The sequence below is a fragment of the Heliangelus exortis genome, chromosome 7 (assembly GCF_036169615.1).
Source record: "Heliangelus exortis chromosome 7, bHelExo1.hap1, whole genome shotgun sequence".
In the NCBI taxonomy this organism is placed as follows: Eukaryota; Metazoa; Chordata; class Aves; order Apodiformes; family Trochilidae; genus Heliangelus; species Heliangelus exortis.
In genome coordinates, this window is record NC_092428.1 from 8,523,754 (window position 1) to 8,549,761 (window position 26,008).

Consider the following 26,008-nt stretch of genomic DNA (forward strand, 5'->3'; position numbering starts at 1 on the left):
TTTGTTCTGGCTTAATTATATTCAGTATTTTGTTAAGGAAACATATGTTGAATAACCAACACCGTTCTAAAGCACACCTGTATTTTGCTGAGACAGAAGCAGTTACTACAGGATAAAGTATACTGGCTACCTTGTTTTTCAGTTGAGATGGAGGTAAATTGAAGAGAGTGTTGAGACTAAAAACAGACTTTGAGACTGAACAAAAAAATCGTTGCTTATGAAGAAATGTTACAGAAACTGCTTTTGTTCCTCAGGAAAGAGAGGAGGCCCAGGTTCAACCCATTTGGTGCTTAGCCAGCAATTATCCTTACCAAGAGGCACTTTTTTTCTTGCATCCTCCAGCAGTATAGCACAGAATAATTAGAGTTCTCCCTCCTGCTGTGCCACCCAGGGACACAGGAAACCTGGTGCTACAAAAACTCACATTCAGAAATAGGGGTTACCAAGCTGATTTCCAAGACTGAGCCAATTTGCTTTGGTTGTATTTGATCCTGTCTCTCAGTTAAAGCCCTGCATAGTCTCCGGAGGTCACTTCAGGACCTTCCAGTTTCTGTTATTTTTATTTCCTGTTAAATAAAATAAAAAACAAACAAACAAAAAACAACTAATAAACAAAATTTATCAAACTTCTAGACAGATAGCTGTAAAATAAGCCTTCGTTTTCTGATGTTCTGTGAGCTTATTCAGACTATTGCACTATTTCAGCTTTTCACTTTAAGAAAGTTTTTCTCCCACCCAACCATGAAAGCCAGGCCTGTCAATCACTTTAAAAACAACAAAATACATATGGGACAATTTAAGGAGGAAGAGCAGATGTGAGAAACTGCTCTTTTAACTTATTTGGAATCAACTCCAACATCTATGCCTGGGAGAAGAAAAATGAGTAAATGGTAAGTCATGTTCCTTTCATTATTTTTGTATAAAATACAAAAAAGATCAGTGACAATGGATCACATTTTACATACAGTAATACTTAATTTTGTTAGTTTGCTCTGCTATATTTTTAAAAGGACTATTCCAGTGTTCTATCCAGCAAAATAAGGTGCATGCAGCTACAACAGGTTCAGAAAGAAATATCAGTGATATAATCTAGGAATCAGATTTTATATCATTTAATAACAATTTCTATGAAATCAGAAATGAAGAACTTATTTTATGGAACTCCAAGGCTGTAGCCTGTAAAAACACGCCTCTAATGATGTGGCTTGCAGATTTCAGACTGTAGGAAAAAAATCCATTCAAAAAGAAAAAAAAAAAATATATAGTAACAGTGTGTTAACTGTACTTTATAAATATTTATAAGAACAACTTTCTGTTTAGAAGTCAAATTACCTGATGCATAAGACAAACATTAACTAGGATTCCTCTGAAATTTGGTCCTTCAAGTACTAGATATCATTTTTTGCTAAAGGATCCAGAAAAGTGAGATTTTCTCAATATATATGTATAAGAATCAGATCTCCACCTTTTTTTTTTTTTTTTTTAGGAATGAAATTGTAAACAATACAAAAAGTGTTAATGACTCCAGTTAGATACAAGTTTAAAATAACAGCTTACATTTCTGAAAATGCTGGTGGACTACTGGGTTTCAGTGAGAAAAGCAGTAGGTACTTCTGGCAGCGTGCACTAAACTGCAAAATCCTTGAAACGCTATTTTTAATCTTCCTTTGATATGTTCAGAATTAGAAGTGCTCACACCTACTAAGAAACAAATCAGCCTGTACTGCAGAAAAAACAGCATTTCTGCACTTCATATAATTTGTTTCACACCTGGTGCCATCTGTTATTTTCCTGTTTCCCCTAAGCAACCATTAAACCTGTAACTCTCACATCTCTCCAGCCCAGCAACTTCCTACCTCCATCCTACATGAAGACCCTACTGCTCACACAATTGCTCTTGCACTCCAAGTAGGCAAACAAAATTCCTTAAGAAAAATATGCACCTCTCTCTTCTATAGCTTTGTATAGTGGAAGAGAGTATTGGTCCCTCTCATCATTCAGCGACATATTGCCCCCCCTTTGGAACAACTCACAGACAAAACACTGTCAAATTCACCATAACTTACAGAGAACACAGCCTGGCATTTGGGTATTATTCTGAGGAGGAAAGGTTTAAGTTGCAAAGACTTTTGTCTCAATTCTGCATTTCTGAAATTCCAGGAGTGGAGTTTTGCCAGCTTCAATGTTTTGCAAAGTCACAAAATAGTCGAGATGTAGAAGTATTTGTTGGCAACAACTGACCTAACAGCAAAAATACACCCAGGAAAATCTGAAGGATAGCAGATGAGGCACTCCAACCTAGCTGAAATCCATTTTAATCTTTGAACATGTGCCCCAAATCCATTTTGCATTGGGAAATAAAACAGGAAGAGTAACTGGAAAGCAGAATATAACGTTCCTTGGTCTCTGGCCTTTTATGGAAGCTTTCATACTTCTGCTGTGGTGACTCAGAACTGCTGAGTCAAATAATCTGGGTTCATTTCAACAGCTGCAGCTGCATCTTTGCAATTTCGTTGCCCATTCTGCAAAGCAATGGCTCTCAAACTTTTAGCCCTTGCTCCATTTTAGAATATGTACCCTGACCCTTCTCCAGTTTGAGAACTGTATACCCCACTCCTTCTCAAACTGGAAGGGTATTCTGTGTTAGAGATGAAAAGGCATAGAAGGGCTGTGAGTGGGACAGGGACACAGCTGGACAGGGACTGGGCTGGCAAGGGGGATAAGTGCCCATTCTGATCCTCCTCAGCTCTGCTCCCTCTCGGCTCTGCCTTAGACCAAGCCTCCACTTTGCATCTGTTTTCCTCCTACAGCCCAGGAGAAATTCCTAGCTGTGCCTGCCTGCTCCTCTGCACATTTCCCTCCTTGAAGAGTAACAGTCATGGCCCCAAATTTAGGAATCGTTGGTGCAACGTATGTGATATATATACATGCAGTAGTGTAGAAACCATATACAGAGTAGTAAGCGTCATAGTTAGAAATGGCTGGAGACTGGGAGAATACTATGGCAATCTTACATGCTTGCCCTGTTTCTATATAGATTCCTATGTAGCTCACTTCTATCCATCATCAGAAAAGAAGATCCTGGGTCAGATGAGTTTATAATCTGACTTCATACAATACTTTTATGTAAGACCTAACTTTTGAAATATAATCTAGCACTGAAATGAATCCACTGACAATATGTTCTTTAGCAGCAATAACAATGAGGAAAAAAAACCTAAAACCACACAAAAAAAAACCCCACCAGCAAAAGAAACAAAACCCCCCAGAACTTTATGTCATACATTGCCTTAGAGTAACTGAGCGATTTATTTAAGCCCAAAAGATGATGCCCAGATTTGACATAAAGAATGAGATTATATAATGAGACAATATGGAAATAAAAGTTCTGCAACAGAGCTCTATTTTCTCTGTCTAAACAATGCATCACAATATGTCAAAATTCACAGGCAAGTAAAATGCAAAAAGGCAGATCAAAGCAAAATGAATCGAGTGTTTCAAATTACACAAGATGCTGCTGTCACTAATAGTCTTTCTAATAGATATGAAAAATAGTTTACATCTCTAAGCTTCTAATTCTGATGACTCCAAAATAATTTATAAACTGATTTTCAGCAAAATTTATTTAACTGATTCCAGTAATGACATATATTTGTGTATATTGATATAACAACTCATTTTCCTTGTACTGGAAAGTGTCACTCATAGATGGGCATTGATACTTCCTATATCACCCTTTATAGAAATTCACTTTGAGTGAGCAAACAGGAAAAGAAGTTGCAAAAAGGACTTCCTCTTAGGATTTCTACAGCAGCTCAGTAAAAACCAGTAAAGCAGTAGTTCAGTGTTACTCATACAGACCAAGTCTTTCTCACTGGATAGAAACATGGCCATGAAACTACCATCTCCAGAGGAATTTGAGAACTGGACAGCTTTTCAAGTTGCAGATCTCCTAAGACAGGTACTGACTGTATGTGCAACACTTTAGAGAATCCAGTCTATATTTAACTAGAAGGAACTCTTACTGGTTTTATCTCTGAAAAGCAAATATCTTATAAATCTAGCACAAATATTTAAAAGTAGTTAAAATAGATTAGTCAGCAATTGCCACTCCCAAGAACTCATTAATATTATATGAGCTTCTTGGTACTCTCCTGTTTTTTAATAGAAGTTTAATTTATCATAAAAGCTGCTCATTAAGATCTCCTACATAGCAAATCATACAAAAGCGGGGATATTTCTTTTAATAGAGAAGGTACTTAATGCCCCAATTTATTTCCTGCTGGGAAGAAATAACGATTTCACTTAAAGGGGGCCTATGTGTTGTATTTCAATATAGCTTATGTAGCTTCGAAGTTTACATCTTTGTAAAAGATTTTGCAAAAGTTTACGCAATCTCCTGTTCATCTTTTTTTCCCAATTCATATGCTCACACAGTGTTTGCTAACTGTTGCTTAATTTTAAGTTAATTGATTTAGGGTTGTGTTGGAGATTTTGGTTTGGTGTTTTTTGTCTACTGCTACCTTTCTGCAATGCCTTTTCTAACATGTGTACAATAATCTGAACCACGCAAAATACTCCAAGCTTGTTTTCGGTCATCTTTTCAATAACTGAATGATCCAGATTCAGAACTCCAAAATATATAATATTACCTCCATGATATATCCTTTTTTTAGTATCAGATTTTTCCTTGTAACTTACTGAATACTATGACTCAGGTTTTAGATTTCTACCTGTAACTTACTTGCACAATAAAGTGCATTCATTGCATTTTGATATATAAACTCATTTTATATTTACATATAGTTTTTTAATGCAAGTTTCCCTATATAGTTTCATATATTGGATTCTTCTGCCTTGTATTCATCCTACTTCTTACTGTAGAATCACCAATCTTTTCCGGTTCCTGCTTACACCAAACACAGAACTTACTGATATTGATGTTGATAATATCCTTTTCAACTGAAGGACCATAGAATTTTTTTCAAGGAAAATAATAGTTATGAAGCATTTCTACAAGAGTTCCATTTGTAGTCATGTAACATGTAGGCCAAAGTTTAAATGTTAATTATTATTTTTCCAGTTTTCTTGTGCATAAATACATATGCACATGCATGTACAATTGTCATAGTTTAACACTGGCAATTAAAAACCAAACAATGCACAAGAGTTTTACAATGCAGATGTATCATAAATGAACCATTGTCCCCACATTAAGAAAGCTAACCTGTTCCATAGAATTAATTCATACCATAATGATAACTTATCAGCTAAACTGTGAACTTATTGCTGAGAGCAGCTACTCAGCTTATGAATTAGCTCAAAGCCTGTCAGCTTAAAGGGGATCAGAATAATTAACAGTAGATATAATGATTTTAAAGTACTCTGAAATTCTACAGTGAATACAAGGCAGAAAAAAACTAATGACTATTGTTCAACAACTTGGAGTCTTCCACTGCAACTACTGTCTTCATACTTGTTGCAGCTTCAAAAAAAGCTGCTAATGCCTATGCTTACACTCACATCACTAATTAAACCAACTAAGTCATCTAATTACTACTGCATAACCAACATTAAGAGCTTGGCTGTTGTGCATATCAAAGACTAGCACTGGGGAGTTGCAGCCATTTGCCTGTGGCCACCTTGCACAGAGCTGTTCAGCTCCCACTGCCAGCACTCCGGAGAGCCTGGGCACCAGATGCTGCCATCCTTTCCATGGACAGCCAACACACTGCTGTGTGTGAGTGCTGTGCTGGATCCCTTCCAGACTGGGCATACACTGACATAAACCCTAAAAAAATCCTGTTAAGGTTGCAGAAACAAGCACTGAATTTTACAAGTGCCAGAGCAGGATTACCTCCATAGCCCTAATTTGCCCCTTTTAACACACACGTTATGAGCCTTTAATTGCTACTTTTTGTCCTACCTTTTCCATTCACAGGGCCCTGGCTTTTTCAATGAAGCAAAGCCTGGATGTTTTGTGCACTACTCTGGGCTGCTAGATAGGTTGTACAGTGCACATGACCAGGGTTTGCGGAAGAGAGGGAATGAATTTGTGGTTATGTCAGTTCAATTCTGTGTTCAAATATCAGTTTTTGTTGATTCCCCAGCTCAGCATTTTAACTTGTAGCCATGTAAGTCAAGAAAAAAACTTAACATTTCCCAAGTGCTTGAGTCAAAATTCCAGGCTCCAAACAGCAGAAATGGTGAGAGGTAAGAGTCATAACTTCTGTTGCAGCTCTGCTGAAAAGGTAAAAATGCCAATTTATTCAATATCTAAATATTGAATATATCTCTCAGATCCTAAATATCTGTAATTAGGCATCCAAAGCCACTGGATACTGTATGGGTTTTGCTTCTCATACACCTCAATTTCCCTACTAGTAGAGCTTTCATCTCACAGTGTGTTATAGACAATTTTAAGATGAAAAAAAAACCAAACAAAAACATTATTCTGCTTTCAGAGAAAGTTTGCATATTGTGCAGTTCAGGTGTTCAAGACATTCGACAAAGAGTGAGCACTAAACAGAACACAGTGTATCAAAGGACAGTTCAGGAAAGCCACATCAGCTCTTATGTGCCCAGTCTGGCTCTTCTGAAATATGTGCACTGAGGTTAGTGACGTAATATGTATGTACAAGTTGTATGTACATCTATGCAGTGCAATTTTAGTTTTTCCTTAGCTTTTACAGACTTAATGTTTCCAAAACAGATCTTTGTGTCGTAACTATAGAAGTTACTAACTCACCATTTTGCAAAGTGTTGCCAGCCTCATGAAAGGCATTTCGTATGTCAACAACTGCACTACTAAAAAATAATTAACCCTATTGATTTTGTTTTTTTCCTCATAAACAAGTGAAGATAATAAAGGAAACCTGTCAGCCGTGTGCATGTACTATCTTGTGTCTACACTGTAATTGCAACATTGCAATATTCCACCTTGCCTTCAGAGTTTATTTACTTTGTCTCTATTTGCCGGGTAGCCTAGTTCCTCTCCTCAGTGCTGATGAGTGCTATGGAGTTAATGAATCTGTAAGAAAACAAAAGGTTCAGTGATCATCACACCACAACAGTAGAAAGATACCTATTTGTTGTCTGCTTGTCTGACAAGCTACCCATGAAAAAGATGAAATTTTCCTTTACACGAAAGCTATACACTTGATTAATAACATGAGCTGCTTCTGTGCTTTGCCTTATCAGAGCCAACAGCTGAAGATGGAGCCAATAACCAGAAATAGAAAGGCAGAAGCCAGGAGCAGAAAGTGTGCATTACCTCATTTCTTTCCCTCTCCACCAGCAAATTAAGACATTCTACAACCAACCATTGGACCAAAACCCACAGAAACACACTCCTTCCAGTTGTGATCTATTCTGTATTGCAAACAAGCAGCACTCTCCCAGTCATAATATAAAAGAACAATTTATAAATTCAGGCATATCACCTTTAATTAAGTTCAAAAATACACATAAGTATTTGTATGAGAATGTCTTTTCACTAATCTTTTCCTGCTAGTGTTTGAGATGGTTATTAGTGCTACAGAAATTTACAGCTAAGCATTAGTAGGACTCATTTCAAGAGTGGTATGCTCTTAAAGAAGAGACTTCAAAATTTTTTTCCCCCCACATTTCACGCACAACTGCAATTTCTTTCAAAAGCCAAGCTAAACATTAGGACATCTTCAGCCCTGCTCCATTCTTTACCGTTTTTTAATAAAGAAAAGCCAATGTGTTCCCCTTTTTTCCAGATTACTATTGAGTTTGAGAAAGATACTAATCCTGGACAAGTTTATTTTCATTTTAATTTACAACTGACAGTGACAATGACCAACACCAACTTTCTTAAAAAATACAACCACCGCAACCATGTCATAGAATAGAAATCCTTTTCTGAACCTGAATTCTTTCCAGCGACTCCTCTATCATAGAAACCACAAGACATACTTAGCCAAACTTCTGCTGCTGAACCCAAACAGCAGTCAGTATGTAGAGGGTTTGTAAACAGGCATGCAAAAAAAAAAACAACTTTCTCTAACATAGCCTCCATTTTCCAGCAGCCATTGAGTTAGAGAAACAGCTACTGATGGATATCTGTCACGAGCTGCATTTTAACCTCTCTTTCTGTGCTGGTCTACTCTTGTCCCATAACAATTAAAATCCTATAGTATATTTCTGTTAGGCTCCCTATTCCATTCATGTTATGTTTGCCACTTCATAATTTCATATTATCTACTCTATTCATAATTGTATCAGCCCTTATCACCTGTAATCTCTGTTCCTGAGCTGCACTATTACCTTTTTCATACCTCTGATGTGGAAGTCGTTACCTAATTCCAGGCATTACTGTTATTCTCAATATTCTAATTATCTATGTCAATTAATATAAAGATTTCCACAACCCCAAATATCTGAATATGGAAAGATTCATTAGTTTATTTAAAAATGTCAGGTTTTGTATTAATGTAATGATTCTATTTTGTTCTTGCCTCAGTTTGGAATGCCTGAATCTGCTGCAACTGTAGAAAAACTGGGCATGAATGGATCTCATCTCTTGGTAAGCAAATATTTCATAAGAGCTATCATTCAAGCATATTTCAGCATGACATTTCCTTAGAGTGCCAGGAAATATTCTGACATTGTCCTTCCTCATACATACTTCACTGATTGCTCTGATGCCCCATTTTAATGCTTCACATCTCTGACTCAAGGAACCCAGCTGCCACACTGAAATCCCAGTCAGCCCTTCCCCCCCTCCAGAGAAAGCACAGACATGTAGACTCAGCCATTAGCACAAATTGTAGCACAAATTTCATGTCTCATGAAATATGACTTAAAGGAATCTGATAATTTTTTAAAGAAAATATGTATTTTAAAGCCCTTGTTTATGTAGAAGGTTTTTCACAATATGTGTGCTTAAGAGCCCTTAATAGTACAGAATTCTACATTAATTTTACAAGAAAAGTTTACAGGTACCAGGAACAATATCTGAAAAATATATAACTTCCTTTGTTGACCTCTGTAGAACTTTTTACATAAGGTTAATTGATTAGAACTCATCAGAAGAGAGGAATAGAATAGTTCTTTGAACTGGAGCAATTCCCTTACCACTAATTCCATTTCTGTAGCTACTGAAGTAAAAGTACTTTTAGAAAAGATTAAAAAAAAAAATCTATTTTAAAGGTAAAATAATTATTGTAATGTATTTATGCACTGCAGAGCAATTATGTTTGCTTGGCACTCCATTGCTCATCAAAACTGTTTCCTGGATGCATCAGGAGTTATATTTGCTGCTTATGTTAATAAGAGCTTCAGTCCTACAGAGTAACTCATTAGGACACAGCTAACCAGGTACATGGAGATTCATCTTGTTTAAAACCACACAGCCACAGAATAAAACTGAGTTTTACTAACAATTCATGATAGCATAGGCTAGCAAAGCTGGCAGATAAAGACTGATTTTTTCCCATTCATGAGTTATAAATCAAATTGCTATAGGTGTTGTAATCTCTATTGCTGTATTAGAGGGAGTGAATTTAAAGCTGAAGGTGATTGTGTTACATTCTTGTGGCTGCTGCAAGAAAAGCTGCTCAGCAGCAGTGCCAAAGAAAATGACGACATAAGTGGTAACCTAACCAAAAAAAAAAAAAAATTGAAAAATTTAGGGAGAACAATGGATGATTTTGGGTGATGGTCTCTGGTAGCAGTATGATTAACAATGAAAGCCTTTTCAAGTGCATTCTCTGAACTTTAACACACCTTTAAAGATTATTTTGCACTGCAGAAAACATGGCAGTATATATGTGATACAATAAGCAACATCTATTTTTTATGGCATTGTAGAGAAAATGAGAAGTCTCATATACTGTTCAGTAACCTTCTTACAGCTTTCATGTGTGCTTTAATTGAATTGTTCAGTAGCATTGCTGATGTGAAAAATCTGTCATAAGGTATGCTTGAAACAGAATTAATTATGACAATACTAAAAGATATTTATTCCAGAACCTATATTTTGCCATCATTAATAACAGTATTTGAGTAACAACAAGATGCTGTTCTCCTATGTGCAAACTAATATGTATATTAACTTGCAAGAAATCTATAGCTCTTTGTTTCATTCCAAGTTATTCTTAGGCTATTATACAAGAAACCTATACTATTCCAGGAATGCAAAATTTCTTCTACATTTTAACATGTCTGACTTAGAGAGCACACGCTTAGTGAATCCACCCTAAACATGTATGATGGAGTAATCAGACAGTTATGGGACATGCTTCCAGTCACAAAATCCAAGTTGCTGTCTACACCATTTAAGGGATGATTCTCTATTCTCTTATAGGAGCCATTGGTTTCTGTAGAAGTATGTAAGTCCAAAATTGAAAAATCACAATAATTTTATCATGTCTATTTACCATACTTAGCAAGGACCTAGGGTTTTGCACCACAATTTATCATTCAGTTATAAGGGGCATATGACTTACTTCACTACAGTCTGTAAAGAAGTTCAGTATCACCTTTGGACACTGATTTAAAAGTCATTATAGAAAAGCTGACCATCTACCACTAGACAGCAGTGAACCAAAAAAAAAAAAAAAAAAAAAAACCCAAAAAAACACCAAACCAACAAAGAAAAAAACTCATACAACAGAAAACACTTGAGGAAACCTGGTGCCATCTAATAAATAGGAGAGGCAGGTTTAGCTTCATACATAGTTTTCAAACAGCAGATACAAATTTGCCACTATACATGTATGTGCACATAGCCACACTATGCACATGTACAGATCTCATGATCTATGCACAGCATTTCTACATGTCTACCCAAAGTTAAATGGCTATTTAGCTACATACTTGGTTTTGTTATGAAATCTGTTAGGTATGACTAGATACAAAATTCCTTCTAGCCTGGCAGATGAAGAAATAAATTATCTCTCTGTAGTCTTCCATATGAATTAGTGAACTCTCCCCCACTGCACATTCAGAGAGGCTCAATTTTGTGTTTTACTTTTGCATGGTCTGAAAAAATGTTTTCCATCCATGGGTTCTGCTGCAGAAAGCAAACAAGAGGGCTGAGAACAGCCTAAGTGGAGCCAACCTGATGCCTCCCAGCAGCCCTTCACAAGTCTCAGACAAGACCATCTTCTCACTGTACAACTCCTCCAGCCTGCCCCAAACCTCAGCACTGACACTGACACCATAAGCATACACAGGCTTTTTGCATTGGTGAGATATGCCAAAATTCAGAGGTGTTATGTGGGCCGCTGGGCCTGGCTGGCAGGCACTCATTTATCACAGGAGAGAACCACTAACACCACATGTGCCTGCAACTCCCGTGTGGTTTCATCTTTCTTAATTTTTCCAAAGGAAAAATGTTATGAAAAGTTGAGGAAATACTGCAGAAAGGAATTATCCTAAAGCTCACTTCGTAACTAAAACAAAACTGCTGAAGGGGTCATCCTGCACAATACATCCCTCATGCCAAATGCCAGTTAAATTTAATTTGAAAGTCAATCAGGTGGATTTATCAATACTTCAGTCTTTTTGAAGTTTAAAATGCTTGAAGTCCAGCCATGCAAGCACTCCAGCCACGTAATCTGTGATAAATTGGCCACACACCTTAAATCAGTTTTGACTTGATTCAGAATAGAGAGTCATCAACCCTTATATGGTTTTCTTTCAATATTGCTTGCCTTTGATGGCTAAAAGGCCATGTTTTATAAACACACTGAATATCAAACTGATCTTTTATAGGAAACAAAATTACATGCATTTTATAAAAATTTCAAAGTAATAGCTTTTCCTTTACACTTCCATAGACTCTAGAAACACAGAAGGGTAGTATATTAGATCTAAAGTGTACCATACAGTTTCGTTTTTTATCAATAGCACTATACTTGTGATAGTCATTCAATATGCCAGTCACATCTGAATGATGCTAATCTAGTCCTAATGTGCAAATCAACATTTAGCCACAGCTGCATTGCAGAGAGCATATTATTTTCTCTTGCTTTTTAATGTCTGAACTTGATAAACTGTACTCTATTTCAGTTCCCTTTAAGAGTAGGTTGCTTGGTTTTTTTCCAAATTGTTTTGAATTCCCAGTGACATATTGAAAAAAGATAAAACAGTGAATTTTTACTTTCAGAACTCAAAGAGGCAGACTTTCTTATTGGATTTGTATATAGAAAATTACTAAAAGAAATCTCAAACATAGCAAAATGGTCAGACATTGATTCTAAAAAAAATTTACATATTTATCCTCTTTCTTGCTATATCAAAATGTGTTTCAAATCACATAGCTGGAATACGAGTGTCTTGGAGAAAATCAGATCCATTTTCTTCACAATTAAGCTACCAGGGATTTTTGAGTAACATTTAGAGAGTGGAGCGTTTGTCTTCCTATGGGAGATTCATGCACCCCTACCAGTGCAAAACACCACCAGGGCTTGCCAGGTTGAAATCACCAAGGCTGAGCTTTGACATCTATTTATGTCACCACTGATACTGAAAAAAAGCAACTATTGTCCCACTTGGATGCTCCTTACCATCCCTGCAATGCAGAAGCAGCAGACAGGAAAAGACAGGAACTACTTCTGCTTTCTCTAGTGACCACAATGGCTGAACACACCACACCTCTTGCTATGTGAATGCTGCAGACTCCCACAGGACTCTGGTACTTTAGCAGCATAGGGGAGGGGAATAAGTAGAAGTACAGATTAAAATTGGGTTTGCATGCTTGGATATCTGTTAGGAAGCAGCTAACCAGAATCACACCTTATTAAACTGGATCTGCCATCCACCCCTGTATATTTAACTTTCCAAATATAATTCAGACCATGAGTGCCTTTAGAATCCCAGGCTTAGAGGGGGGACGGGGAAGACATGACAGCAACAATTTTTCTAGGTCCAAATGAACAACAGAAGCAAGAAAATCAAACAACAGAAAATAGAACTTTAAACATCAGAAATAAAAAGCTTGCCAAGTACTTGTTTATAACCTAATTCCTCTGGGGAAAGGCCAGAAAAAGTCTTGCAGTGCTTTCCCCAGAAATCAAGCAAGCACAGAAAACTTTCACATGGGGCATCCAGAGAACCATGGAGCAAGTTGTAGGTAATGAGTCACTGTCAGGGTGGCTTGTGACAGCCAAATGCCACCATTCCACAGCTAAGGTTTGGAAGTATACTGCTTACCTCAGAAAGCCATAAAAACAGCTTTTTTGCAATCACACAGAATTTTAGAGTACCCCAGTGTTTTGTACAAGTAGAAGTGAGGCAGGCATTGTTTCTCCTGACACATAAGAACACAAATTATATTGGATATCAATTTTTCAATTTTAAAATATATTAATATTAGTAAACACTCAAAATCATAGACTAAGATACAAGTCAAGCATCATTATCACCAGATTTCCGCAAATGTTTTCTTTAGAAACTGAATTTGTATCCAATCATTTTAAATTATTTTCCTAAGTATTTTCAAATATTTCAAGAGCAGTTTTATAAAACTGTCTAATTACACGATCTAACACTGTAATCCTTTAGTAAATAGTCCCAAGCCAGTGCAAAAGTATTCATTGCAGGAGTGAACTCCTTTTCTTCTGTGACAGAACATTTCTATTCCTATTCCAAATGTTGCTGCCAAAATTGCTTTGAACATATATTTGTTTTATGCAGCAGCTACCAATGATGAGAAGACTTGTCTGCTCTCCATTCTTTAAGCTCTGGCACACAACAATTCAATCAAATTCTAAATGTCAAATTAGTCATAACTACATTAAATATGAATTAAAGGAATGTTATGATGCAGAATTTTTTGTTCTCAACTTTTACTGGTAATTTTAAATATAATTAAAAATTTCCTTCCAGTTTTGTGGGTGTTTCAAATTCAAGGAAAAAGAATGTGAGAAGCTGTAGAAATTTTTAAGCCATTGTGCCATATTTTCTAACATTGACTTTGTAAGCCCTGAACTAAAAAAAATAGGAAAAGTCCACACAGTCTCAAGCTTTCCAGCTTTGAACTTCCTTCCATTTTTGTTTTATCTAAACATCCCAGTTATATAAATGCACTCCCTCCAAGATCATTTTAGCAAATTGTCTTTAGAAAAAAAATGTGATTTGAAGACTCTTCATTTTGGGTGCTTTTGCACTCTCCTTGAAAACTCAGGAGCTTTTTACCAGCTGCTAACCATTTCAGTCTTCTAGAGTTCCTGAAATGTCACAATTTGGTCTTCTGCTTTCATACAACCTGTTAACAATGGGGTTAACAGGGCTATAAATTACTAACTCTCCACCTTTATTCCTTGAATAGGCAGGTGAATGTGGGAACTGATACTATAATGCCAAGTTCATTTTACCACTGTTTCTCTACTGTACAAGACTAATTTAGGAAAAAAAAAAAAAAAAAAGACAGAAGTTACAGAAAGAAGTAAGCAAGTCCAACAGGAAGTCAGCAAAATATGTCACAGAAGACAGCAGGTTCTCTCTTCTCTTACTGCATATTTTTTATTGTTAAAATTACTTAGACATATATATGCATATTCAACAGTGGACCAAATTTTTCTTTACATAGTAATAGCTGCAGCTCCAGCAATCCAAAGCTACCAAATTAGACAACCAGAGACAACTTTGTCTCTGTTTTTACTGAACATGGCTCAGGACACGGAGCAGTTGCATAATATTAGCTGCTTGCAGAAGTGGCATGCAGTTGAGGAAGTTATACTTCATGTTTTTCTGCTAACAAAGAACTAAACCGAAACTGTCCGTGAGAATTTGCAAGAGATCCAGATTTAGTCATGGCTTCTTTTTTAAGATGTGTACACCACTTTCTCACAAAGTGATATAATATAAAGCTCAGGAATGCAAGGTTTGCAGGATGTGGCTTGTAAAAATTAAAAGGTGGTTTTCACAGGAGAGAAAGGCCTGAACTATCTGGTGGGAACACTAAGCAATTTGCAAATACAATTTCCTTCTGTGAATATTGCTCCCTATGAACCCAAAATGACTGAAAGGGATTGGGAAAATAAAACAGAAAAAAAAATATATCTATTTCCCCTATGGTACATCCACAGCAGATGTGTGTAAAAACCATTTTAGCAGCAATAAAGCTGGTTGTGGGAAAGAGTGTGTTACATTAAAAATTACAAGTACAAGAGACATGAAAGCAAATTTGAAAATTAATCAGGAGATAAGCATGTGTCCATAGAAGGGGAAAGCCTAAATCCATTTGGTCTCATATCTGTATGACATCTCTCATACCTCTTGAACACAATAAGGGAAATAAAGACTTTTTTTGTTCAATTTTGGGTCCAATTTCTCTCAGGAATTTTTTATTTTTAGAAATTTTTATTTGTAAGAAAAAAGTTACTCCTTTTATTGAGACTAAAAATAAATACTGGAAATCTAGTCCATTTTAGAGAAATACAGCAGTGAGGACAACAGGTTATACATGTCTGGCCTTCACTGATCAGACTAAATAACAGTATCCCTCTTAATCATAATGAAAATGAAAAGTTGACAAGAAATTTGAAGTACACCAAATCTCAATCTAGTTAAACCAGGAGTAATGCACTTAGAGTGATTTAACAATCTTGTTGATGAAGGCTGCCATGGTACTCTTAGCTGAGGTGGTGTTTCTGAAGTTTCTGGAAAACCAGCTGAATATTATTGATTCTCATGAGAAAGCATGATCAAGGTTAAAAATCAATGTTTTTAAGTTTTGCTGTGAAAGGGACAACTCTAAGGACTCTGCCGGTTTGGAGATGTAAATACACACAATTCCACTGAAAATGGGGAAATCCTGGGAGAACTAGACAGTAGAGCAGGGGAAAGATTCCTTGGAAACAGGCCAGGGAGGGTACAATTTCAAGTAATTTTTTTTCCACTGAACTTAGGAAGAGAGGACAATTTTCTATGCAAATACATGATTGCATCGAGGAATATAGCTGGCTTTAGCAAATTTTTTTATTACAAACAGAAGGAACCTGGAAAGACCCCAAATACAAACATGTTAGTTTGGCCAGTGGGTGATGCTAGTACCTGAGGGAGATAAATTTCAAGCATCTATTCCTGATGAATCAAAGCAGAACTAATTGGAGTCCCAATTGCAGAAATTAAAGATGGCTAGAAACTTTTTTTTTTTAAATAAAGTAACTTCATTTTCCCAAAATAGCAGAGAAAGAAACAAACTTTTGTTGAAAGAATTTCCAAACCTGTTCAAATGCTGGTACTGTAAAGCTACTAAATGTGAAGTGACATTTTAATGGCTTAAAGCAGAAAAAGCATTCTCTTATTCCCAACAAAACATCCACAACATTATATACGAGTTACACGAGGATGATTATGCCAGGGCAGCTCTGCTGGTAAACTTTTCACATAGACATCCTTCTAGACTACAAGCTAGATATAATTCACAATAACCTGAACATATTTTGCTAATGCTGACTGAGTTGTTATGCCTGTATTAAAAGGCTTAACACAGCTAAAATGAAAATCCATGAAGGATGCAATGCAAATGTATAGAAACAAGAAACAGAGGCAATTAAAGACCAAGTTACCAAGTGTCAGGGTGTTACCCTTAGTGAAATTAAGCCATCCTGTTTTCTTTTACATTGTGCCATCTACTCTGTAAGCATAATGCTAGTGGAGTGGGGAAGGAAGATAATGAAACAGGAACAGAAAACTTGTAGATTGCAACAAATGTAGTGACTGCTAAATTTCAACTTTATGTTGTCTTTCATTTAAAACAATCAGCAGATGGCTTGCACAGCCTGTCAGTTATCAACATTCTTTTAAGAGCAATAAAAGATTGCAGCCAATCCTAGAATGGCTCAGAGGATACCATTAAATATTTATCAATCATGGAATTTGGCCAACTAAAAATAAAACAAGGGGGAAAAAAAAAAAGCTACAAATGCAATTGCATAGATTTTTCTTAGTGAGTTTTCCCAGTGCCTGTTCTGCACAGACTGTAACATTAGGGAATCTGGCTTGCTTTTGTTGCATTGCTGGAAAACCACATCATACACTGGTGCTCAGGAAGAGGCATGCTGGAAAGAAATTAGAAGTCCCAGAGTTCCCACAAGACCAGTGCTTAGAACAAGAATTTCCATCATTTCAAGTATTTTAACCCTCAGGAGTACTGAGGGATAAAATCTATCCAAAATTTCCATTAGTGTGGCAAACACAGAGCATAGCTTCTACTTGAAGGGTATATGGTTTCCTGTAGGTTCTAATATGAGCCGGTTTTGAGCCTGCATAAGTAAACAAATAGGCACAAAATTCCTTTTAAAGGTATTTTGAATTTTTGCTAATATTCTTGAGACCTGCTATAGAATGCTTTTATTTTGTTGCTGCACTTTGATTTCCTCCACTATTTCTGTGTAGCGGGAGCTTTTTAGCTCAACATTATAACTATCTTGCAACTTGAATGCAATCCACATCTTTAAAAGGTGTTACTGCCTGAATCCACTGCAAAATAGCAATTGAAATGCATAAAATTGAGAATTATTAAAACTTTACAAATGCCTGGGGCTGATTTGTCATGGTATGATTCTGATACAGTAAAAACCTGATTTTCTATTAAACTCACTTAAGAATCCCAGAACACAAAACCAGCATCTGATTAGCATAATACAAGTAAGCAGGGTGCTTAGCCATATGAATGTAGGATAAGAAAAACAAATAACTATAGAGATTGTGGGGGGACTGTTGTTGTTAAAAATATGTAAACACTTGATTACAAATGTAGATTTGATATTTATAGCTGACAATCTATTTCATTCACTCAGATCTGCCCAAGGAAAATGTTGACACTTGACCTGAATCTCTAGTTTCCTGTGAAGGGGAAACACTTCATTTGTGCATGAGATTGTCTGGGTCCTGTAGTAGATATAAAAACCATATAAGAGAAATGTCTCTTTGTGCCAGAATCATATTGTGACAGAAGGAGACTCTTCACTGACACACACACACACACACACACACAAAAAAAAAAAAAAAAAAAAAGGCTTGAAAACTCACACGCTTACCTGCTTTTGACTCAGGTATCTGAAATGCATCTGTACAAAGGCAGCACTTAATTGTAAAAAGGCAACAGGAAGTAAATAAAATCTGTAAGAATTATGGTAAATGTCCCCAAAGCATGGGGTTATATTTGGTCATAGCACTTTCCCAAAAGAAAGTTCTCTTCCAACAAAATTTCAGTATTTTTTAGAACTGTACCATGCATTATTTACAGTGTTAGCATTTTCTTCTCCCTGTCCAATTAAGCATTCTTGATCTTTGCAGTGTAGTGCTACATTTTCTATTGGATCTTGAAGGATGTGACTGTGCTCATTAATAAATTCAGAAACAGAAGATAACAGGAAACTCAACAATTAGATTGTGTGAGGGGTTTTGTTTTCCTAATTTTTTTTCATTATGACACAAAACATCACATTGGTTCCAAATGGGAGAAATATCCATTTGGGAAGGACAGATAAAATGGTTATAATATGACATTTGTAGGCAATAGCTGAATTTCCAGAACCGAATATGAAATATAGTTCCAAGACCAGGTATTTCTTGAGTATGATTTTGCCTTTGCTGAGCTACAGTTTGAAGTAACCCATATTCGTGAAACCTTGGATATTAATTTTAATTAGGTAGAGTCAAATAGAGCCACTTTTGTCATGCTAAATGGTACCCAGAACCACAGAGACCAAAGGAACCTCTAGAGATCTTCCAGTCTAACCCACTGCTAAAGTAGGATTGCCTAGCAGGTTACAGAGGATTGCATCCACAGGAGTTTGAGAGTATCCAAAGAGACTCCACAGCCTCTCTAGGCAGCCTGTTCACTTTTTTTTCACCCTCACAGTAAAGAAGTTTTTTCTCATGTTTAAACTGAACGGGCCCTTGTCCTGTTTCTGGGCACTACTGAAAAGGGTCTAATTCCATCCTCCTTACACTGCCCCTTCAGATATTTATACACATTGATAAGGTCTCCTCTCAGCCTTTCAGGCTAAACAGTTCCAGCTCTCTCAACCTTTCCTTGTAAGGGAGATGCTCCAGCATCAATTTATATCACAATTCAAATGTTTCTCTTTTTGTGTTCTTCTACTGTTTTACAAGTGTATGTGCCCAGCCATAAGGATGGATGTTATATGTAAACATTGTCCATTATTGCCTCTTGACTTTGACAAAACTGCCAAATCATTTAGAGAGCAGAACATGATTTTTATATTGGTGTTCAGTTTTCATTTAATTTATAGTTTGCTTCAGCACATAGACAATAGCATGTGGCAGTTATCCTGTACTATACATTGGTTCAAAACCCTGATTAAAGCATTTTAAATGGCAGGTAAGCAAAAAATGGAAATATTTACCATAAGTTAAAATTCAGTATTGGTCAGAGGATGAGAAAGGGAAAAGAAAAAAGTCACCCAAGAGTGACATTCTCCTAAAAAGAAAATACTCCCACACACAAATCAACTGGGCTGGGAGACTAATTTCAAATTAAGGTCTCTCAGACTCTCTAGTGCTAGCATAAATATCACTGGTTTTCAGATACCACTATAATGACAGACTAATGTTAGAACTGGTAGCAAATCTGTGTATTGTATCCTTGGAATGAGCTTTTTGAAGCCATGTGAATCTTCAGAAATTACTAGGATGTGAAAGGACATTTCCATCTCCAGTACTGACCTTTTCTCTTGCTCTTTGCCCATGAATGTTTCTCAGATGGTTTGTCTGTTAAGATTCCAAAATTTTCAGTAGCTTTCAATCTTTAACTTCCCTCAAAGAAAACAGGCTGCTTTTCCTTTCTCCCTCCCACTCTAAACTCTGCACAAGCTTGCTGAACAATTTAAAGATATACTGCTCCAAAATATATATATATACTGCTCCAAGATGGTACAGGCCTGAAATTCAAGTCAATGTTTAATAAACTGCCAGGAAAGGAAACAATGTCTGTATCCCAACAGAAATGTGGGATTTCTTGTAAAATCTTAATCTTAGTTGTCAACAACATATTGGGTCATTGACTTGTATTGCCTTGAAACAAAAATATTTCTTTATAGGCATTTAAAATATATACCCTATTTATTTCACTGCAAGAACCACAGTTGCTAATCACTGTAATTCAAATTTTAAAAACTGGTAGAAATAGCTTTTTTGTAAAACAGATTCATGTGTGCTTACCTAAAATGGAACTTTAATTTCAGGGACATTTGGCATCATTCCTATAACCCTCATTTTAATTGCATTGTCCAAAAATAAATCGGGTCACTTCAGAAAAAAGTCAAAAGGAAATCTGTTTCATATCCATTCCTGAACAGTAACTAGTGATATAAAATCAATGCAGAACATACCAAGAGCAGGATTATACAGTCTGAATACTTAAAACTTTGAGAACCTCAGATGCAGAAATGTAATTCATTGGCTAACATCCAGCAAAGAGAAAAAAAACTATTTACATTTTTGAAAAGCTAGTGCCAAGAGGGAAGGGAATGAGGTACATACTGGGTTCCCAAGGACCTTGAATAGGTATTCAGATCCAGCATGAAATCCAAATAAATACACGTTTTTTTATAAAGTCCCAAACAGCAATGCAGAAGTAGAAAAAACACAAATACTGTATCACTTACATAACAGTCTGCAGAGAAACATCAGCAATTTTGTTTAACCTAGTATAATGAATCCTATAACCAAAACTACATCTCCTTTTTCCAAATTAAATGCAACTAGTAGTTTATCAGGTACTATACAGATACAGATCACTTGACAAATAGGTCAAAATACTCTTAAATTTCTATAGAAGGACTAAGGAGATGAGAAACTTCCAAAGCACTTTTTCCTTTGACTCTTTCAAGCTGCCATTATTGGTTCAGCACATGAAAGCTACAGTATAAGGAAACTGAACTCTTCAAATTAAGTTACTGTTATTAAGCTACTTTGTAGCTGTCCCCACAATAATGTCATCCAGAAGCATAATTAGCATCAGATGTTGCATTGAGAGAAGACATCATCTATCACATTGGACTGGAAAATATCTTAATTAAAACATTTGAGGCCACTAAAAAAAAATTTAATGAGATCTCAGAAAGGCAGAAGATGTTGGGGGTGTAGAGAAGGGAGTGTTATATTTACACAGACTTTCACATTTCCGAACTAGGAAAAATTGCACAGATATTTAAATCAACTATCTATCCTTAACCTTTTTGTAGCCACTTACTTAAAAAAATTTCTAAAGCTTTTTGTGTCAGTGGTAAACGTTGATTAATACTTCAACTTTGCCACTTCAGAGAGGTAGCTCTCACAGTTTGTGGCTGCCCTGGCCATAACCCACTAAGCAGCTCCTTCCACAGCATCACAGAACTGGAGAGACTTTTCCACTCCATGTTATACATGTCTTCCACCACATCTTAGAAGTCCTCATCCACACTCACCGTGCTGTGACCCAACACAGGTGAGTTTCATGCTTTGAATGAAGCTATCTACTGATATGAACCCATGCCTTTCTCCAAGAAGGCCAAGATCATTCTGGTCTATAGCATGGCCTGCAGCAGAAGGAAAGTTACCATGCCCCTGCACCTCACACTGCAGGACCACACATTGAGTACTGTGTTCAGTTCTGAGCCCCTCACTGCAGGAAAGACATGGAGCTGCTGGAGCAAGTTCAGAGAAAGGCAACCAAACTGTGGAAGGGTCTGGAGAACAAGTCCTATGAGGAGGTTTAGACCAGGTGTTAGAAAGAATTTCTTTACTGAGAGAGTAATCAGGCACTGGAATGCCCGGGGAGGTGGTGGAGTCACCATCCCTGGAGGTAGTCAGAAACTGTATTAAATGAGGCACTTCAGGACATGCTCTAGTGGAATGGTGATTTCTTTTTTCTTCTCTCTCTCTCTCTCCTGAGTTGACAGTTGGATGCAGTGATCTTAGAGGTCTTTTCCAGCCATAACATGATTCTCCAATGGCTGAGCAAGTGTCACATGCTGTACGCAGTATTGGCAGCTGGTATCTTCAAAATAAAAGAGTCATGAGGGCTGAATTTTCACAACTTAGATCTAGCATGAAATCTTCGTTGCACTGAATATTGATTACCTAGATTAGCACAACTATCTATTGTCTTATTTCTCTTACTTGCAGTGACCTTAAAGTCTATCTTGTCACAGAGTTATTTCAGCCATTGAAATGCAGCAGTTCGGATTTTGCTGACTTAGTGAATACTATTAGCATGTTGCTTACTGTGGCTGATGTAATGTGATTCAAGCAATTCAGCTGCTCATTTCCAAGATGTCTACAGATATACATGTACAACAGTTTTGTGATGGTATGAATTAAAGAGTATCTATACCAAACATCTATAACCATTGGGATCATTAAAATTAAGCTAAGCAGTGGAACTAAAGCATTACCTCAAGAATATAAGCAAGCATAAAAGGAGACACAGCAAATCTATCTTACTACCCAGGGGGCAACTTTCAAAGCTTAGTAGCTCAGCAGATTTCTGGATGGGCATATACAACTGTTACTTCAATGTAAATGTGCAAAGAGCTTCTGAAGTGGTTTATTTCTAAACAGAAAGTGGCCAGCCATTGGAGTGTTTGGAGCTGCCAGGAGTGTATGAAGTCACACTTGGCAACTGATTCATCAAGGACATTTATTCTCATCATAAATATTAGCTACCTCTGGTTCCCTCGATGAAATTTAATGTGCTTGCAATTATATATGTGACCTTTCTTAATCTTTCAAGAACACTAGCACGTATAGGTTTTGCTTTCAAGACTGCTGTTGCAGTTTTAAGATTGCTGACTGCTTCTATCATACATAATTTTTCTTTAAGAAAGATGATTCTCATACCCCTTTCTTTACAGCCTTTTCAAGCTCAGCTTTTTCCCAGCACTTCTTGCTATTATTTTTGTCCAGATGCAGGAAAGCAGAAGGCAGCTGCATCTACAGGCAGTGTCAGCAGGGAGCATTCTACACAGTTCTCAGGCCCTTCGCCAGCAGGGAAGAGCTGAAAACCCAAAATCTTCCATTTTCTAGAATTCTGCAAGATTGTTTTCGTTGTTCCCACCAGCTTGACACCTAAGGAGTCTCTCTGATCAATTATTTGTCTTGGATAGCAGCATTTAAGTAGGATTATAACTTAACTTTCCACGAGTAGCCAGTCTCACCTATCAGTGACCTGAGAATTAATTCCTGCTGTGCTATTTCCTGTTGTCATTTTCAGCCTCCCTCATGAGAGCAGGATGGAAAATCTTAATTATCCAGAAAACAAAGAAAACTTGTTTTTCAATACAGTGCACAGAGCATTTTTCACAGAGAACCATCTGCTGTTATTCCAAGACAGAAGAGTCTTGGAATTCCTCTTCCTACTAAGTCAATATTCAAATACTGACAGTGCCACCATCACACTCGTTTTAGCTGGTATCTTTAGCTGCATCCCTCAATTTTCTCAGTAAGCAAATTAGATTATCTCAAGGGAAAGTTTCCATCTTCCATGTTTGCCACACACTTCCATTAAACGCACACATTTTTGCTAGCATTGGTCTCACTTGGCCAGAAAGATGGTGCACCAAGCCCACTGGTTTGGGGTTTTGGTTTTTTTTTGTTGTTGTTGTTGTTCGATTCTTTTCCTGCCAGACCATATTCCTAATCCAGCTCATCAAACAACTGCTGGTGACAACATGGAAGAGGTAGAGGAAGCGAAGTACCCAGGGGATATATCTCTCCAGGAGGTTTAAATCAGCTGTGAAAAGCACAGCTTCAGTGAGCGATCTCATACAAACCCAGACAACACACATGAGAAGCACTGGAGTCAGCACAGGGATGGGAGACATTCCTCCATGATGAGTCGAGAGAAGGGAGGGAACAGGACCAGCCCTTGGCAGCCACAAGGAAGTTCAGGTGCCTGGTACAGCTTCTTCCCAGCCCTGCCTGCTGGCACCTTGCTGGCCTCAGGAAGCGAGCACCAGAAGGGCCCCATGCCAGCTGCATTTTATCAAATACTCCCCTCATATATTCCAAATATATTCCTTTGCTACTAACACTATTATCAACACAACTTCATTTGTACAGAGTTCTATCATAAACCAAATGCAGGGATGGCTGCTGCAAAATATTAATGATAATATATATCAACAATTCTGGCACTGTTAGCACAACTGATCTTTATGTTGTTACTGCTTACTTAGTGTCCAGGCAGTAAGGAGAAACCCCAGTAAATGCAAAGCCAGAGTGACTGCACACAGCAATTGGCCTTGTGGCATTGCAACCACTCCCATGCTCAGACCTGAAAGGTCAACAGTATATTAGAAGAGTTAAGCACCTGCATTGAATTACTAGCTGAAGACAGATAAGACTGCACCACCTAGCTCTGGCTGGTATGACTGTTAACAACTAATCTTGCCCATACAGAGCAGCTCTGCAACAAACAGGATTGCTGCTATCTCTGCTGTCACATTAAAGCAGTTGGCTCACCTATCTGAAATGACAGCAGCTGTTTCTACCTATTCTATAAATGTGACTTCAGTTTTATTGCAGAATATCAACAGTTGTATTGAAAAACTATGATTCATCATGTTTTGAAAGTAACAGAAATGGAATGATAGAGGCAGCATAGAATGATTCATCTCAGCCTTGAAGCTGTATAGACCTGTGTTACAGAAGAATTATGCTACTGGTATTTTTTACCTCTGAGATATTTGCAACAGTTATGAACTGAGGAAACTAAAACATTTACAACCAAAAATTGACCAATGCAATATGACAATTCTTTCCACTAGCTGCCAACCCTGAAAAAACATGTGTGAGTTTGGATTTTTTTTATTTTTTTCTGCTTCTAATTACACTTTCACTGAAGCACATTTCTTTCCTTCACCCTTCACATTTGTCTCTACCTTCACCCAGCTGTTGCTGATCTCTCATTATCTGGAATACTGAAAAATTTTAAAACACCATTCAATTCTATTTTCATTAATCTCCATCTTCCACTGTAGATATGGCACCCCTAAGCATAACTTTTTAATATTTTTTACATCATTAAGATTTCATTTTTTTATAACTTTGTTCTTTTTTAGCAATTTATCCATTGTGTATATAATAGCACTAGAGGCAAAGCTAAAATTAAGCCTCATTTGGGTAGGTATGACACAAAGTTTTAGTAAGTTTTTTTCAAAGACATTAAAATCTGAATAAGCTAAACAAAATATGGAAGGAAATAGGGAAAAAACTATTTGAAAAAAATAAAATAAAATCACTAGTTATATCAACTATGACTCAGAAAAACACTTAAGCACAAACACCAACAAGCAAACATACCCTCTTGTCTCCAATAAGAGGGATTTCAGCACATCGCTGTGTGCTCTATTGATGCAGACCCAAACATCTTTTCTGAATGCATGACAGATCTGAGTCTTGGCCAGAAAGCCACACCTGAGATACATATCTCTGCTCCGAAGCCCAGCTTCTCTGTTTATTCATAACAAGTCTCAAAGCAGTAGCTGCCAAACAATTTTCTCAGTGACCCTGCTGAGATTCTCTAGCCCTTATCCTCAGCTTTTTTCATGGGAATATTGTAATTCTAATTCCCTTCCCCATCTTTTCCTCTCCATTGAAGCTGTTCATAGGAATAACACTTCTACAGAAGTCCAAAAGACACCACCACCTTGATTCACAGAAGTGAGTTGTTACTAAAAAGAGCCAGATTTCATTTCAAAGGCTATCACAAAAAAATAGGATTTGAATTGGCCTGAAATAAAGGGAATTGCAATTTCAGATTTCAGTATGCATTACAGTCATAATCTGTAAATCTGCTATACAAACTGATCTCACTATAGTCACTTTGTACACAAGGTGCTCTCGCTGCCACTAGATGTCAGTTTCACACCCTTTAAAGTGGATAAATGTCTTAAAATTCTCCATTCACACTCAAAACATATTTCCTTATTATGCCATTCTTTCTGGATTAACCTTTAATTTTAAGGGTCCCACATTTTACTTACCTTCTTCTCTTCAGCTTGCCTCCCTCTTCCCT

The 26,008-nt window shown here is 36.9% G+C and overlaps 1 protein-coding gene across 4 annotated transcripts in view; it reads left to right on the top strand.

Moving 5' to 3' along the window:
• The first annotated feature begins 872 nt into the window (after positions 1-872).
• The window catches only part of BLNK (B cell linker), a 90,526-nt gene continuing 65,390 nt past the window's right edge, over positions 873-26,008 (top strand). Inside the window, exons 1-2 of one of the 4 annotated variants that reach the window (XM_071748623.1) lie at positions 873-890; positions 8,489-8,551. In XM_071748623.1, the coding sequence (XP_071604724.1) occupies positions 888-890; positions 8,489-8,551 (66 nt within the window). In that variant the 5' untranslated portion in view covers positions 873-887. Of the gene's footprint in view, positions 891-3,819; positions 3,962-6,188; positions 6,252-8,488; positions 8,552-26,008 lie in introns of those variants that run through there. The other 3 variants (XM_071748619.1, XM_071748622.1, XM_071748620.1) reach the window with 3 other exon arrangements.